Source organism: Apostichopus japonicus, chromosome 22 (assembly GCF_037975245.1).
Source record: "Apostichopus japonicus isolate 1M-3 chromosome 22, ASM3797524v1, whole genome shotgun sequence".
Classification (NCBI taxonomy): Eukaryota; Metazoa; Echinodermata; class Holothuroidea; order Aspidochirotida; family Stichopodidae; genus Apostichopus; species Apostichopus japonicus.
The window spans coordinates 2,450,177-2,469,083 of record NC_092582.1 but is presented as its reverse complement, the minus strand read 5'-3'; the positions used below and the strand labels follow the sequence as shown (position 1 = coordinate 2,469,083).

The window sequence follows — 18,907 nt, the reverse complement described above, 5'->3', positions numbered from 1 at the left end:
TCTTTCCTCGTTGACTCTCCCGTTCACTCTTGTGTTCACTCTCTCATAGTTCTTTCCTCGTTCACTCTTGTGTTCACTCTCTCATATGTCTTCCCTCATGCACTCCCTCGTTCACTCTTGTATTCACTCTCTCATAGTTCTTCCCTCGCTCACTCTCTCGATCACTCTTGTGTTCACTCTCTCATAGTTCTTCCCTCGCTCACTCTCTCGTTCACTCTTGTGTTCACTCTATCATATGTCTTCCCTCATTCACTCTCTCGTTCACTCTTGTGTTCACTCTCTCATAAGTCTTCCCTCATTCACTCTCTCGTTCACTCTTGTATTCACTCTCTCATAGTTCTTTCCTCATTCACTCTCTCGTTCACCCATGTGTTCACTCTCCCATACTCCTTTCCTCGTTCACTCTCTTTACCACTCTTGTGTTCACTCTCCCCTAGTTCTACTATCTTTTTTCGTGACATATAGTACTTACCAGAATTCCCATTCTGTATGGCTATGATCAATGCACTTCGACCATCACGGTCTAGCGCGTTGATGTTGAGATCGGGGGCGTTATCCAAGGCATATAGAATAGCCTTCTTGTCCCCCTTCTCAGCCGCTGCTAAGAATAGCTTCTCCATTGAGTCAAACTTGCCTGGTCCCAACTCCAGATCCATGTTGCTGTTGGGCATAGAAACCTGTAAAACAAATACATAGATTTAGCAGAACAAGAAACAATAGTATAAATATACAGTTCTAAGTATACCGTGTTCACTATGTATTCCAAAGGAAACACTATGTATTCTCTCAATAGTCGTCCAGCATGTAATGACTAACAAAAATGACACTTAATACACAGTTCGCAATATTTCTTCGTCAAAAGATCATTTTCCCTATTCCAGATGTTATGAAAAAGGTTAATGAGTGTTGCTTAGAGAATATATATATTTATAGAAAAAAAAAGTATGATAAAGTTTATTGGATAATGAATATTTCAAATATCGGGAATATTCAAACTTCCAACAAATCATTGAGCAGTTTCTCAATGCATTGACCCAAATAAACATATGAACGTGTCAACACGGACGAAACACCGTTTTGTTGAAGACAAACTCTGTTGTACTTTTGTAATATCCTTAGTGTACAAATTGTGCACAAGACAATTGGTACAAGCAAACATTCCTTCGACTCTATAGGAGAGAAAACAAATGCACAGATTTGTTACCAAGGACTTCCTTTTCGAAGGCTACACACAAGACTGATAAATATCACGAACTCCATTATATTAGTATGTTCTACTCTAATGACATAAGGACTAATTTAATTTTACATTTAAATTCTTGAACCTAGACAGATTGATCCTAGATTTTTTCGACAGAAGTTGACATATAGCAATACAAATTGAATACACATATACACACGTGCATGGTGCCGTATGAAAATATGAAAATATGTGAGAACGATACGTACTTCAATGTAATCTTTAAGTGTATGTCTATATATATATATATAGGCTATATATATAGGCTATATATATATACATATATATATACATATATATATATGTATATATATATATGTATATATATATATATATATACATATAGGCTATATATATATATACATATATATATATATATACACACACACACATTCAGATATCTTGAAAGCCAAAAACCAATGGTACGTTATTCATAAATTTATGTATTTAATTTGTCCTTATATAACACTATACCACTTAAATATCACGGATATAACAACAACAACAACAAATATACATTTGTGCCCAAAGCACCTTATATAGATTATAGATTATTTAGACGGTTCATAAATTGTTACGCGCTGTAATTCGTCTTAATAATTAATCCTTGTTTATGTTTTTCTTTCTACGAAATGTATATCTATCACATATGGTTAATTAATGGTTAATTAATACATTGTTGTTGTTGGTCATACATTACTTTAGGTTTTCTTTCTACCCTCTTTCTATGTAATGTTACTCAACTATATACAGCTAAGAAACCCAAGGATTCACAACAACAAAAGTAGGACCTCTTTGTAGAAGGTTGCACATTCATAAGATAAGTCCTTCAATTTATTATTATTTTTTTTATTTCATTTGTCTTTATACATTACACACCAAATTCTAATTGGATCACTTTATTCAACTTTTTTTTTCTTCTCTTCACTTTTTCTATATATATATATATTTTTTTTTTATAAAAGACAGATATACGAATAGAACGCCTTAAGCTTGCTGTGGCTCAAATATACTCATGTGAAAGAAGACGTTATTAAATTAATGTGATGTATCACTTTACTTGTGTCACGTGAAACATACTACTGCCTTCAATGTTAAAAAGTGTCAATTAAATTAGCTAAGTATTAGGCTACACACCTAAGACGCTGAAATATTGAATCAAGTCAGCCCAAAACCGATACTGACGGATGAAAACCAGCAGACCTACCATTCGTTTTAAAGACATGTATATATAAAACTATTGAATATGTGGATGCCATCGTTGGCGTCAACAGCATACTGCAGCCCCAATTTCACAACAACAAATTTCAATATCATATTTCTGGCAGATGCAAAAAAATATGTTTTTCTAAACCGCTGTTATTGGAAACCTTTCTTTTTTCCCGTATCAGAACGATTGAGTGATATATTTAGCCGTTTCCTGGGTAGAGATTTTAGAAGTAGAAGAAAAAACACATCTTGCCACCTTTTTTTTAAAGCAATTTATGAGTAAATTCGGACTTGAGTATTTTAAAATAACAGTATGTAACCTTATAGCATCTGTGGAAATTTGTACTGAAACCTTCAACGAATAGCTCTGCGTTACACCCCCCCCCCCCCCACCTATTAATAGCCGTAGCTGGTCGCGTTCCATGAAAACGAACTGAAATAAGTTTATTCAACCTTCAAAGACAAGACTGACGTTTGTAACTCCATATTGGTCCTTGCTTTTAAATGTTTTCAAGCATACTTGCCTGTGATTGTACTCGGTACATTATGAAGTCTATATTATATAGACACTAGTACAACATTTAGTAGGCCTACTCTTAATTTCCCAGGTTTGCAAAGAGAGAGAAAAACCAACTGCATTGAATTTATAGTCGTATACAATATGTTCTGTATGGAATTTTAATTTTAATAACTGGACAATTAGCCTGAAAAATATATATGAAATGTTTGTTTACTATATATCAGTTTCTTAGTTATTCGTAGGGTATTCAGTTAGTATGTCTGAATATGATTATGTCTTGGTTAGAATGATAAAAACGGTGATATGATGCAGCTTTAAATATGAAGGAACACAACTGTCATCTTTGGTCAACGTATGATGACACAACTCCATCCAAACGGATAAAACACACTCTTCTTCCAATTGGGAGATATAACAGTTTGCTGGTACAGATATGAGTACTGGAACAATGATTAATTACGTACGTAGTATACGTATTCTTGTACTGGTAACATTTATACATGACACCGAAGACTTAGTCTATATATGCATCATCATGCCACATTATGTTTGGACTTGAATGGAGTTGCTTTATATATGGTAATGTTGAATTATATTGAAACTCAAGTAATGATAACAGTACAGGATGCAGTGTTAACATTGTTTACGACTAATCTATGATATTGAAACTCATTACATGACCTAATGATAACAGTGCAGGATGCAGTGTTAACACTGTTTACGACTAATCTATGATATTGAAACTCAAGTAATGATAACAGTGCAGGATGCAGTGTTAACACTGTTTACGATTAATCTATGATATTGAAACTCAAGTAATGATAACAGTGCAGGATGCAGTGTTAACACTGTTTACGACTAATCTAAGATATTGAAACTCATTACATGAGCTAATGATGACAGTGCAGGATGCAGTGTTAACACTGGTTACGACTAATCTAAGATATTGAAACTCATTACACGACCTAATGATGACAGTGCAGGATGCAGTGTTAACACTGTTTACGACTAAGCTATGATATTGAAACACATTACACGACCTAATGATGACAGTGCAGGATGCAGTGTTAACACTGTTTACGACTAATCTATGATATTGAAACTCATTACACGACCTTATGATGACAGTGCAGGATGCAGTGTTAACACTGTTTACGACTAATCTATGATATTGAAACTCATTACATGACCTAATGATAACAGTGCAGGATGCAGTGTTAACACTGTTTACGACTAATCTAAGATATTGAAACTCATTACATGACCTAATGATAACAGTGCAGGATGCAGTGTTAACACTGTTTACGACTAATCTAAGATATTGAAACTCATTACATGACCTAATGATAACAGTGCAGGATGCAGTGTTAACACTGTTTACGACTAATCTATGATATTGAAACTCATTACATGACCTAATGATGACAGTGCAGGATGCAGTGTTAACACTGTTTACGACTAATCTATGATATTGAAACTCATTACATGACCTAATGATAACAGTGCAGGATGCAGTGTTAACACTGTTTACGACTAATCTATGATATTGAAACTCATTACATGACCTAATGATGACAGTGCAGGATGCAGTGTTAACACTGTTTACGACTAATCTTGAAAATATGACAAGAAACAGATAGGGAAGGAATAACAGTTTCAAATCAGAAACTATTAACTATGGCTGCCTTCTTTTAAAGCTACGGCATCTAACAAACGAGCAAGATTTTTCTTTAGATATTTGGAGATATTTATAGCTAAATGTTACATGTAATTAACATATATCAGTTCCATCATAACAATTAACAGATGTCAGTGTCAACTTAACAATTAAATTATAAGAAAAGCCAGATTTGAAATTCCACAAAGGGACATTATGTCTTGCAAATATAGGAAATACATGAAATGCCTTAGTTGATTTCACCCAGCCCGTTAGACAATTCGCATCATCCCGGCGGTCTGGGCTAGGCTACGAGACGAACTTCAATGACGTTACAACCTTTTCGTCCAATTAAAATGCTACATTTAACCATTGCAGTGAATTCTTATAGAAGTGCTATCAGTGAGAAAATGAGAAACGCGCAATCATATTGTTGACACAACAAGATAGATCAATAAAGTTCTTATAATAAACGGGTACCCTGTTCCACTGGTTCGACTACACGACAATGAAATGCCATCTCCATGGAAACAAACTTTGGAACATTATCGTCCATCGTTAAGGCGCGCTTTTTCTTTCTTTTCTTAATGGAGTGTTTATGAATGTTAAGTAAAACAAGACAACCTTTCTTTGAGAGAACAGAGAAGTTTGCTTTGCAACAAGTAGGAGGGAAAAAACCACAACAATAACAACGAGATGTCCTGGATTTGATTGGAAAAAATATCTGGTTTCTCCTAATAAAAGCTAAATTTGGATTCATTAGCTCTCAAAACAGTGTCAAAATCCAGTGTAATGAAGGTTACAACCAAAAGATCTGAGTACTTATCACAAGAAATATAACATTGTCTTAGTGCGACGAAGGAACATCGCTAAAGAACCGGTGCATTATGACAATGTCAATGTCGATGACAATGTCATTGGGGAAAGATATACCTAGTCAATTGTGAGATGGGAAGGTAAAGGAAAACAAATAAACAACACCAACAACAATGGTGAACTATTTGGCTTGCAGAGGATTAGTAAAACAAGGAAACATTCCCTGAAAAACACGCTGCGTATCCAAGCATTGACTACAAATGCAAGATCATCAAGCACTTCAGTGAAATGTATAGGCTTTTAGAATTTTGAAGATCTTTAATGGATAATTAAGGTAACAAAAATAATTGCGACATGTTTGTAGACCATTGAAACACTGATATCCATGTACGTGGTATTTCTGTACTACTTTTTTTTTGGGAGAAATGTTCCTTTAAACAGCTGGGATTCATGCATTAAAGTGACTGGATTAAATAGTCTAATTAATGCACAATTCATTAGGTCGGTTCCTAATATGCAAACAAAACTATTGATAGGGAAACATAGCATTTTGATGGCCTCAAATTATATGTTTAAAAAAGATATACATTTTTTTCAACTACAAATGGTGTTGAACGTGCTTTGTTGTAAATATGAACTTTAAAGAATATGTTTTGATTGAAATTATTAGAATTTATTAAACAATGGATTAACATTAACATTGAGGCATGTACTGAGAGATCTGTTCAACATTAAAGGAACATCCAGAGATTTAGCATATTTCATAGGTGTTTATCTTGTAAACGGAACTAGCTATATATATTGAAACTCTACGGTACAATCAGCCACTTTTTAATTGGACTATGACATTATGAAGACGAGAATTCTGCCTAATGTACCATTTTGCAGTGTAATTATGGAGTAATTATGTAATTATGGAGCTGATCAACTGTGTGAAACGAAGCGCTCTTGGTGAGAATGTCAGAGGCCATGTATTTTCCAATACGGTGAACGGAGTTAGATTTATTCCAGACACAGATGCAGCCTGCATTATAAATCGACATTGATACCGTGTGTTGTTTGACTACCACATAGCGTATATGCTGTGTAGGTTGTAATGTTAGAGTTAAATACTACAGTTACATTACAATAACAGTGTACGTATGTTATGCAACAGTAACAATATATAATCACAACATAGTACTTCATAAATAGCTGGTCTACTAAAATAATACGCATTATAACATAATCACAGGTAACCGAACCAGTGAGAATGCTGAAATACTACAGTTATAGAGGCGCAGTAGCACTTGCAATGGTACTAAAGTATAGTGAAATACTACAGCGTAACACCACATTGATACTGTTGATAACAATATTGTACAAATTGGGTAATACTAAATGTTATGTTACAGTAATATTATACTGTTGAGTAAACGAAAGTTATTCACAATACACAGTTACAGAACAGTAATATACTGCAGAAACAATAAAATAATAGTACAGTGCAATACTTTAGAAATACTGCAAAGAAACAGGAAAAGCTAGTACTTACATACTGACTACCACATAGACACTAGAACATATAGTATATAACCATGTTGTTTGTCCACTATATATAGTGATATGAAGACACACTTTCGCTTGTACTAAAAGGCATTCGGATACGCTCATTGGTGCATTTATACTGCGGATCATCTAAATATAGGCCCATATCTGTACACTATAGAAGGACAGATAGAACACGTAGACAAGTAAAAATGGAATATCACTGTACGCTAAAAAAGCATAACTATTCCAAAGAGTTCTGAAAAAATCTCGAGATATATGCCCGGTTTGTTATTTACACTGTAGTCCATGTGTACGTGTTAGGATACATTATACTATCCATTCAAACCCTGCAGTGCTTTTCACGTAGGCCTACTACTTACCATATTATCATGCATGCTGGGTGTATACGTAACATACCATACAGGGATATATTTGAAAGCAGAAGAAGTAGTCAGATCTTGTTCGCCTGATTTCATCTATTATAATTGTTACCGGTACAAAATGTAAGTGACATATATCTACATCTATATATATGTATATAGAAATATATATGTATATACATATCGTGGAGTGTTAGCTCCACACTCGTGGAGTGTTAGCTCAGTGGTTAACGCCGGTGCCTTTCAATCATAAGGTCCCCGGTTCGAGTCACTCCAAGATTAATGTATGTCATCCATGCAGTTACAGAGTTGTTGACAACTGAAACTTCATAATCATGGACGTTAAATATGAATCTAACAGACTAAATATATATATGTACCTCGATACGTACATTTCTAATACAGATCATGTATGCATACGTCAATAGATAAAGATACTACACAAATAAGTCTGTTTTTTTTTTTTTTGGTTTTCAAATCATGTCATTTGACGAGAAACGTTTCATTGTGTTCTTCTTTTTATGGGAGACGAGAGGTAACATTGAAAATTGAAAATTAATTTGAAAGCAACCTTATTATTGTCTGGATGCATAGATCATAAACGCTTAGTGTGACAAGAGCATAGGTTTGCAAGGTGAATAATGTGGAAGGCAAACCAATACACAGCCATGTAACAACGTTGTATGCCATAATATATTGTTATACAAAGGTTGTTGCAAACATCTGGCAGAAACATATATGGCAAGTACCAATGGTAAATCGTTTCCTCAAGTTTCAGCCAAGTTTAGCAGCTTAAAAAGAAAATTAAGAAACATAATTTTTATTCTGTGCGTTTCATCTTTTTACCAGGTTACTACACATAAGCCCCATTTCAGTGATGTAGTATTTGCTCAGCGCAAGTAATTTCTTTTAGAGAATATATACATTTTCAATTCCCATCTTACTGATACCCACAATATTATTTGTTTAACTCATAAAATATGTTGTTAAATATAGATTTGATCCTGGCACACTTTCCTTCCCTTCTGTGATATTCCCCACCCCACCCACCACACCACACCCAATACCACCCCTTATAACATGTTATAGGCCCTAAAGTTATATCTGCCAAAGATAGGTCATTATTGCGTTACCATAATATAGTGGTTGCAAAGAAAATATCCATACATATGTTGCATTCTGTCTAAATTTCGTTTTTTCCATTACTTTCTCTACTCGCAATAAATCTATAACTGAAGGACTTTATGTAATGGCGACAGGATGTTAATGGCGACATGATAGATATGCATCAAGTAAAAAAAAAATTAATTTGCCATATCAAGTCTTACGCATTGTAGTATCAACGAGAACATGCTTCCATTGATTGTGTTTCGTTTTACTGTGTATACAATGCAGGGAATTGGCTGTTACAGACGCAGCAATATGTCACAATTGAACATAATACATATATGTATGTATATGTAAATATGTGGCGACCTGTCTCATAGAGATACGCATACAAAGACATATAGATATATAGGTGGATGGACGAACGGACGGATGGACGGGTGAAGTGATGGATGAATGAATGACCGAGTGGACACACGGACGGACGGATAGATGGATGGATGGATGGATGGATGGACGGATGGAGTGGTGGAATCAGGGATAAATTAATCAATGAGTGAATGCATGCATGGACGCACGGACAGAAGGATGGTTGGATGGATAATAGTTGGATAGTTAGACGGACGGGTGGATGGATGGACGCATGAATAGTTTGATGGACAGACGGACGGAAGGATGTATGGATCGAAGGGTGGACGACAGCACAAATGGAAATACGGACCGCAGATGGTTGGATGAAAGGAGGGATTACTTATAGAGAAGAATAAATATATATATATAAAAATATATACATATGAAACGGTAATGAGATACAGAACAGTAAAAACCTTCCATCCTCCAACCGGATTCGAACCCGGGCCTCCCGCTTCATATGCGGACACCCTAACCAATTAGGCTATGGACACTGATATGTAGGCTATATATATATATATATATATATATATATGTGTGTGTGTGTGTGTGTTGAGACTAATTGAGACCAGTGTTCCACTAGTAGTTGTCTTTAGACAACTACTAGTGTTCCACTAGTCTCAACATATATTCCGCTCTGTCCCCCGGACATAGAGCACTCTGCGCCAAGATAGACGCCAACCAACCTACTCTATATATATATATATATATATATATATATATATATACAAATTCTCACTTCCACAGTAGCTTTCTTCTCTTTTTCTCTCTTTCCTTTTTGACTTTCCACAACTTTGCTACTTTCTGTCCATCTGATTTCTAGTACTGCCTTTCTGCTATGGTTTCCCTTGATATTCCCTGTTGGATGTGTGTTTGCATACATTTCATCGCAGGCACGGCACAGTTTGCGCCTAAGTATATCATTTTTCGGGTATTATTAAACTAAAACACACACTAATGATTGGGTGACATGTCTACCACTACTAATTGATTAAATTAAATCCGTTCACGTGAAAGGGCAGAGTTAGTATTGTAGTGCACTATCACCGTATGATGACGTGTGAGATTAATGTATTGGCAAAGCTGACACGAACACCGACATATTCAATGGCACATAGCTATATAGAAGCGGTAGCAGAGAACGTTTACACCATAAATATATTCAAGGTGGGAACACATGTGCTAGATTTCGCAGCGAACATGAACCTCTCGCTATAAGATTCCACTCAATATAACATTAATTCATACTATATCGGCCTTCAACTTATAAAAAAATGAAACGAAGTGTTTCTTGCAAATGAGTAATATCGAATCTTATCCATTTTGTAATATAAATAATGATAATAATATGATAAATTAAAGTTAAATTAGCCTGTGAAAATGTGTTGCACACGTCAAAATGTGAGGTCGACATTTAGCATAACCCTTTGCTGTTATTAATGGGATTTTGTGTGTGTGTGTGTGCAAGAATTGAAAAGACGAAAAGAGACAGAAAGAGATTGAGAAAGAAAAGGGGAAGGGGAGGGGAAGGGGAGGGGAAGGGGAGGGGAAGGGGAGGGGAAGGGGAGGGGAAGGGGAGAGGGAAGGGGTAGGGGAAGGGGTAGGGGAAGGGGAGGGGAAGGGGAAGGGGTGTAAGTCTTCGTGTACCTAGTTCTAAATCCGATCATTAGCGTAAAAAAATAAGATTTCATCATTATAACATTGCATAGCATAGCATTATATTATCGTCGATACTTTGAGATGAATCTATGGAAGAAGTCCATATGCCTGGAATGTTTCATTTAGTGTCCAAAGTACTCTTATAAAATTTCGTAAAAAAACAGAAACCATATCAATGACTTTACTACAAGCTGGTTAGTAATTTTCTTGTAACTCTTCAAAACATGAATTTTCTGCATAAGACAGCTTAATGCATATCTAAAGTGAACATCAAAATCTCTATACAGCTTTTGTTTTAAGGATACTATATTATACTACCATTAGCCAGTTCCACGAAACTTGTTAAACTTTAACCCTTATCCAGATTGACGATATGTGTTAACAATGCGCAATATGTTAATAACCCCTGTCATATATCGTAAGTGTTCTGTGCTTGTATATGTAGTCGTTACTCGTATGGGAAAGTCGAACACGTGTTATCGATCACATTAAGAGCATTACCAAAATAACCTCGCTAAAAGTGCAAGATTTATATGTTTACATTTATAGATACTAACCAATACAGGCCGAACATTATAATATATTTGACAATAAAGGCCTAACACACACACACATACAAAGAAGTTCGGTTTATTCTCTCTGTTTAAATATCGTTCAAGGTTGCTAGCTTCACACTGGATAATACCATTATAACATTATAAATAAACTGAAGCAATACCATTGATTCATATGTGAAACAAAGGTTATAGTCAAACAGAAATAAAAACCTAAACAAACTTACGCCTAAAGACAGTTTGTACACAAACTAATGATAAAGACGTCGTAACGTTTTCCAGGAATATAATGGGATACGATATGGAAAATGGTTTTGCAAATTATTAAAAATTAATAATTAAAAAAAAAAAAAACCTGCTTTACTGATATCTACAATCCCTCTTTGTGTATGTCTATTTAAAATATGGAAAAAAGAAGAACTCGGATCTGCAATATTCTGAACATAAATTTATGTTAATATTAATATAGTTTCATTAATATAGTTACATTAATATAGAAACATGAATATAGTTATATGTCTTTGCAATATGCCCTTCAGGTTTTGCTATATACGCTAAACGCATTCGAGTTGTGTTAATAATTTATGTCATTTAAAATACCCTTTTAATGAGAAATACGTGTTTTGTCGAGAATGGATAGTGTAATATCATGGTATTCTGATGTATTATAACTCAGTGTGTTGATCATCCTTCATTATTTGGACGGATGTCTGTTTGTTCCCACCGCCCTTTATGATACAACTGAGTCTAGATTGTTACTTTGTGTCTCTATGTATGCCTGCCAGTTATAATCACACATAATCGGTTAGCAATCAATCTAACCAGTCACGTGATCTAAGCTGCTCTTATTATTAGCATACAACTTAGAAACAGTTTAATATCAGAACAGAAGATACAGTATCCAACAGACATATTTCCTGTAACCTTTAATCTTTCTATTTTATATCAAGTTCTTAAAGAAATGAGCTCTGGTATTGGTTTTTTTGTGTCACTTTGACCGCAATTAATATTCACACATGATCCACATTTGGTATCTACCCATCTTGTCAGTAAAATGATTTTAAGTAAAATATCTGACTCTATTAAGCTCCTCCATATAAGCAACTTACACGTCAAATATTGCAATGAAGGGGAAAAAATGTGTCCCACACATTTTAATGTAAGCTATTATTTTGTCATTTGTGAATCTTTGAAATTTATCCCTAATTTCATTCTTGCTGTAAAACAGATCTCAGATTTACAAAATGACAGCTCCCATGCCTGAACAAGATTTTTCTTAGCGGTTGGGTTGGGGTGGGGGGTGGGGGTTGTTCTATTGAAAAGACCTCTGTCATGTAAGCCAGAGATTATGTTTGGGGTTTTCGCCCCTTTTTTAAGTGATGGAGTGAGGAAGCAACCGGTCAACGCAAGTAGATCTTGTAATCGAGTACACTTCCACTTGAAAGGTGATATAGAATAAGTTATTATTACTGATTGAATATATATAGTTTTGATATTGTCCAATAACAGTATCATGGTATCATTCAATATGGGAACCAATCGAAGTATTTACAGTGATTTTCAAATTCATCATTGTACTCAGTGAATATTATTCATAGTAACATATTTGCAATGTAAACGGGTTGATAAATGAAGTTGTAATTTCTGCAGGTTCTATAACTTGAAAATCATTTTGTTTTCAAGTGTGGGTCAATAAGTAATGAGCAACTCCATCAAAACTGCGGAAAAAAACAAGTTATCCCTCATATTGCTATAATAGGCCTACAGACGGGTTTAGCTACCAAGGTGCAACACAACCTATCTTATCAATTTGCAAAAACAGAATCTCGTTAGCAAATATCAAAGGCTTCATCTGCATATAGAACCATGGAATGAAGTGATTACACGTCATCGAGCGATCACGCCGAAAAATAACCAAATATATTTTATCACGCTACTATATCAACGTACTAGTCATATGTTTGAAGGTAGTTTTTTTCTTCTACAAAAAATGAAAACAAAAAAGGCATAATGTTCTGTAAACGTCGAAAACGCAACCACCATGCTTGAATATGGATAATTACATCGAACCAGTAGCAATCTATAGTCAAAGAGCAGATTAAAGAAAGCTCAAAATAACAGAAACCCCTAATGATGTGGGATGCAGTTTCCTGCTTAACCTCACACAAAAATGTGTGTTCTAAATATGCCTTATAATGAACGATTTGACGTCTAATACTTTCTGAGGGGTGGGGTGGGGGACAATCCCAGATCATCTACAAGAGGGGGTCGGATTTAGTGACCCGAGGGTCGACAGATCTAAGTTTTCTTAAATATAATACCCTGGATCTGCCTATGGATACTAATGCTATTTCGTAAATTATATCACTTACCTTATACCATGCATACAGTTATACCTGTGTTAATTGCATTACATTGTAACAAAAATGTAGGTTTACACGTGGTGGAGAGTGCATCTACTTTATGTGCGTTAAACATAACTCGCTTGTTAAGTAATAAAAACTGTGCACGCTTCGTACTTACTGATATTGTCCAGATTTCGATTCAACGATGCATATAACATTATCAACAAGATTGCCATGCGTTAACTTTCACGCGAGTGACTTAGAACATATACGGGAGAAACGAAGATGAAATTAGATGAACAAAGGCTTTCCTTAGAGAAATAATTTACTCCCTAAACTCCCAAATAATAATCGCATGGTTGTTCTTACTTGAATGATATGGTAGTCACAAGAGGCTGACTCAGAACTAAGTCGCATGCTATATTGTGCACTATCTTTTAATACTACCATGATATAGATAAATCATAACATCTTTTGCGTATTAGATCTTTGTATGTCAGTATATACCGGCATATGTCTAGTCTGAATCAAGATAAATGAAGGAATTAACGAAGCCTGATATTTAAAAGAGATATACCGTAATTACGGTAATCGAGCGAGAGAGAAACGAAAAACATTTTAACAGACTCCCAACTTTGTGGCATGGTCTGTTGGTGGGAGATAACATATTCAAATGAATTCATTTGAGTTGCATTGTACTATTTTCTGTGACGTCATTCACCCAAAAACTGCATTTGTGTTTCTTTAAAATTGAAATGATTATACAATCTTGGAAGCTAGTCCAACTACCTGTATTTAATTAATGATCAAGTTACTTAACAAAAAACAGATAGTACGGTTATGTAGGGAACCATCAGTGAGAAACATCGCCTCACCCCCCCCCCCCCGCACCACCCCACACTCAAGAAAAGAGAGTCTGATGTATTTTCCATGCATGCCAACACAAGTTATTGCGCAATATATATATATATATATATATAGAATTGAATGTGTAGCAAGTGCATTTACTATATATATATATATATATATATATATATATATATATATATATATATATATATATATATATATATATATATAAATATATATATAGATTTCGTCATCTCTTTAATCTCATAATGTGAAAGGACAGATTTGAGATAAAACACAACTGCAATCTACTCAATAATTATGTCGCGTGACATTCTTTAGCAACTAATCCATTTGATAACTGAAAAACAAAATACAATGGAAAGAAAGAGGCATCGCGGTGTAAGATAAAGAAAACTTTTATAAACATTGAATTGTCTCGAATTTTTCAACGTAAGAAAAATAGACATGTCAAAAGATAAGATATGTGTGCGTAATTTAATCGATTTTATTTTATAATAGTTTTACAGAAAATATTTCATACAGCTTTCTTTTTTGTGACCAAGAGATGGATGATGCAATAGTTAAATGTACATGGTACGTACATAAATTACAACAACTTCTTTTAACATTTCACCGAAAAACGGTGTTTCTTCATATTAGACCAGTGTTTAACAATACCATGCATGCTATCACATGACATAGTTTTACTTTAATAAAGCTGATATTTGTTTTTATTAACTGCAATATTCTCGTGAACTATTAATCGCATAGCAATTGGAATTTCGGGAAATAACAGCACTAGTTTCCTTCTTTCTTTCTACTTTAGTTTGGGGAATAAGTTAAGGTTGATCATATAACACCTTAAATCCTCAGGCGAATATACAGTTAACTAAATATGTAGTCGCTACAACTATACCAACTGCCGCTGTAGTAGGAATCTAGTTTTCCATGTCGTCCATATATCCATCTGTAGTACCCTTATTACCAGACTTCTGCAGGCTCCATGTACAGCCAAACAATTGATTATGAGTGTTGTGTTACTAGGTCAAGTGTAATAAAGGACATAGCAAACGAAATGAGCAATATTGTCATTACCAGTAAACTCGCAATTTTACTGGTAGAGATAAGTATATGTATACAGACTATTAATGCAGTACGTATGTCATCCTGCTGGTATAATACAAAATATAAACTGTAGGCCTTTAGATATGTAACGTTATGTGACTGCACCAGTCTGTGTTCAAAGATGAGACAAATAACTGTAAAAGTCTGGGTTTTTATGATGATAGCTCAATATCTTGATTTGTGTGGCCCCTCGTTATCTTTGATATCAACTCAATGTTGTTTAGTATAGTATTATATTCATATTATTACCATTATATAATGTATATATAAATATATGTGTGTATATTTATATAGGCTATGTGTGTATATTTATATATATATACGTATAATACATATATAGGATACATATATAGCATATGTATATATATATATATGAGGATATATATATATAGGATATATATATAGGATATATATATAGGATATATATATATAGGATATATATATATATATGATACATATATATATAGGCTATATATGTAGGCTAGATGAATAGGCTAGGTATATAGGCTAGATATATAGGCTAGATATACCTAGCCTAACACTGTATAACATCAATTGAACGTGACGTGACTGGACTCATAGTACTACTATTGAGACTAATGGGAATCTAAGGAAATAGATTTTGTTCTCATTAGCGTACACGTCACCTGTCAATACAACCAGCTGCTTTTAAATCGTAATTTCCCGTTGACAACGGGGTTGACTAACGAATATAGGTCTTTGCCAATCAATGAGGAAGGAAAGCAAAATAATTAAAGAATAAAGACTTTAAAATTGAGTTTATGCTTTTTAATTTATCTTTTGGAATCACTTATAAATGTTCTGTGGGGTTTGAATAGGTAAATCCATATATGATAGGTTAATTTACAATTTTCAATAGGAATGTTACACAAAAATTGATCATTGAAAAATTAATCATGATATATTTAAATGAGTCTGACCTTTGAACTGTGGTTGGAAGTAATCCCCTATATGTTTACAATTAATCCATCTCTTACAACTAAAATGTCACAAAATGTTAAAAACATTTCGGAATGCGATATTGTTGTATGACTTGGTTTACATATTTAAGTCCTTTTTGAAAAAAAACGAAAAGGTCGCAGTGCATATGTGTGTGTTGTTTATGAAGATTTTGTTACTGGATGTTATATACGTATAGTTTATGAACTATCTAAAACTTGCTTCATTATAACATCCATATAGTCTGTATGTCTGATTTGCCTCTCTGTATTTTTCTTCACATTTTTAAATTAAAGATTGATTTTGCTTAAGTATCCGACATATCATAGCCTGTGCCTTAACTGAATAGTATGGCCCACAGGATGGTTCTCCCAGTGGAGTACCTAAATCTTTACTAAGGACTTGATATTGCTTAAAGAAAACCACCCATCACTAATTCTACTTCCTTATATACAGTCGCATATTTCTTTAAAGGACTCCAGTCTACCTAGAACCAACAATGACTATACCTACATTTGTGAAGATAATGCCATATTTTCTGCCTCCCCACCCCTCCCCCTCCCCCTCCCCTCCGCCTACCCCCAATGCCATCAGGCACAAACTCGGTCACGTGTTAGTTGGGAAGGAACTTTGTACAGCTTGCTGCTGTAGCTCATTACGAAATAGAGGCAAGAAGATTTGAAGTGATAATTTTTTCCTTTTGTTTTAAAAACGTTGAAAAAGAAAACACGTAAAATCAATTACCATCTTGTTTCTATTATTCCTCTGGTTCTTCCGCCTAGCGGGGCCATCGAATACCATCGGCATCTTGAGGTCGAGTTGTGTTGTGTTAAGTTATTCCAAGAGTATAAAATCGGAACCCCTTACCATCCAACATTGACACTCTTGTCCGTGATCTAAGAGCAACGTTGACATTCTCGTTAACCAAAAAAGTCCAAAGTAATTAATCAAAACAGCGTGTCATCTTCTTACGTTCAACAAAGTAAGATTTTTTTTTGGTTTGCAGTTTTCTATTATATTCCCAAGCGGAGTGTAATGAAATCAGGCGGTATCTGTAACCAGAATCACTACTAAACAAGTGATTATTCCAAAGTTTTTGTATAGGAATCCAAAGGTAAAAATAAAAAGACAAAATATCACTTGCGGGAATAGCAGAATTTGTCTCATTTATGAAGAAATGTATGATAAAAACAAACAAAGAAAGAAAAAGCGTTACGTGCCACGAAGAAATAATAATAATCCTCTCTAGATTCTTTTCGAAAGCCAAAACGTTTCAATTTTTCCCCAGTTTTTTGTCTCGCTTTACCATGGATCGTTTCCAAAGCGAGTTGTCTGCGTAATATTATCGCTTTCGGGCGATTGGGCGAAACACGCACGGACAAATACAATAGAGCGAGGCTACGGGAGCGATGTACGATAGTGGTTTGGCGAGAGAAAAAAAAAAAGCTGAATTAAAGAATAGGTATAGTATAGAGACCGTTTCCAAAAGACAGAGGGCATCATTTAGAAATCAAATTCACCTTTAACTTGATGATATAGCAAGGGCATATCAATACAAACAAAGTATTGCGTCAGTGCGCATAGTGTGGGCAAGGCATATACTGGTGGTTTCATACCGTGCTTACGTAGTAATTCCGTGAAACTGTAAGTGGGGACTACTTTAGTTGAGTTAACGAATATAGTTCACAGTTAGTTCATAAAATGTGGATCCCAATAATGAATGGAAATATCACTTTTTATTTTCATGATATATATGTATTGGTCAATAGGTTTGAAAATGTTATCAAGTTAAGTCAATAAGTTGTTTATTTTGAGAGCTTGCTTTATCTTAAGCTAGCGCAATGTGTTTACATCGTTTCACTCTAAGTGAATGTTTCTTTCAGTATTAACGAATAATACTTTAATGTCTATACCATGAAAAGGTACAGTAATGTCCGTTCATCAAAAAGGCGAACATTAATCCATAAACTCATAAAAGTAATTATATTTGATTTCTGGAAATTAGGTAATTCTTCTAAAGTTTCATGGTTTGAAGAGAAGGTATAAAAATCCTCGAAAATTATAACTTGACGAAAAAGGAAACAATCTCAAGATTTTTTTAGCTGTAAATCGGTTCAAATGTAAAGGTTTGAAAAATAGGTTAGATAGTCTTCAGAGAAATTAATTGATGAACCGTGTGATAGTTTATGCATAATTTATTACCGATATTTCATATTTGCAATTGAAGATAAGAAAAATAGGAAATTGTAGTTCTGTTAATATCTTTTGGGGAATTCCTATTTTGGGAAATATTCACCTTGAAAATTTGGGAAAAATGTCTGGAATGCTTATATAATGCTAGAACCTTGAAAAAGTCTGCTTATCATTACAGGTCTGTATTTTAATTTATTCTTTCATAAATTCTGGAAAGTGACCAACATTTTGTTTCTTCTTGCAAATAACAGAACATTCTTGGGTCATATCGAACATTATTTGTTCATAATAAAATGTGCAATGCATTGTAAAACGTGTTATTTCAAGATCATAGAAGCCTTATTCTTCT

At 34.3% G+C, this 18,907-nt stretch overlaps 1 protein-coding gene across 11 annotated transcripts in view; it reads right to left on the bottom strand.

The window, feature by feature from the left end:
• The window catches only part of LOC139963800 (short transient receptor potential channel 4-like), a 272,215-nt gene that overhangs the window by 84,874 nt on the left and 168,434 nt on the right, over window positions 1-18,907 (bottom strand). For 8 of the 11 annotated variants that reach the window (XM_071964965.1, XM_071964964.1, XM_071964966.1 and 5 more), the window contains one exon: window positions 473-677. In XM_071964965.1, coding sequence (XP_071821066.1) covers window positions 473-677 — 205 coding nt within the window. Of the gene's footprint in view, window positions 1-472; window positions 678-7,352; window positions 7,383-13,606; window positions 13,820-17,109; window positions 17,782-18,907 lie in introns of those variants that run through there. The other 3 variants (XM_071964962.1, XM_071964970.1, XM_071964967.1) reach the window with 3 other exon arrangements.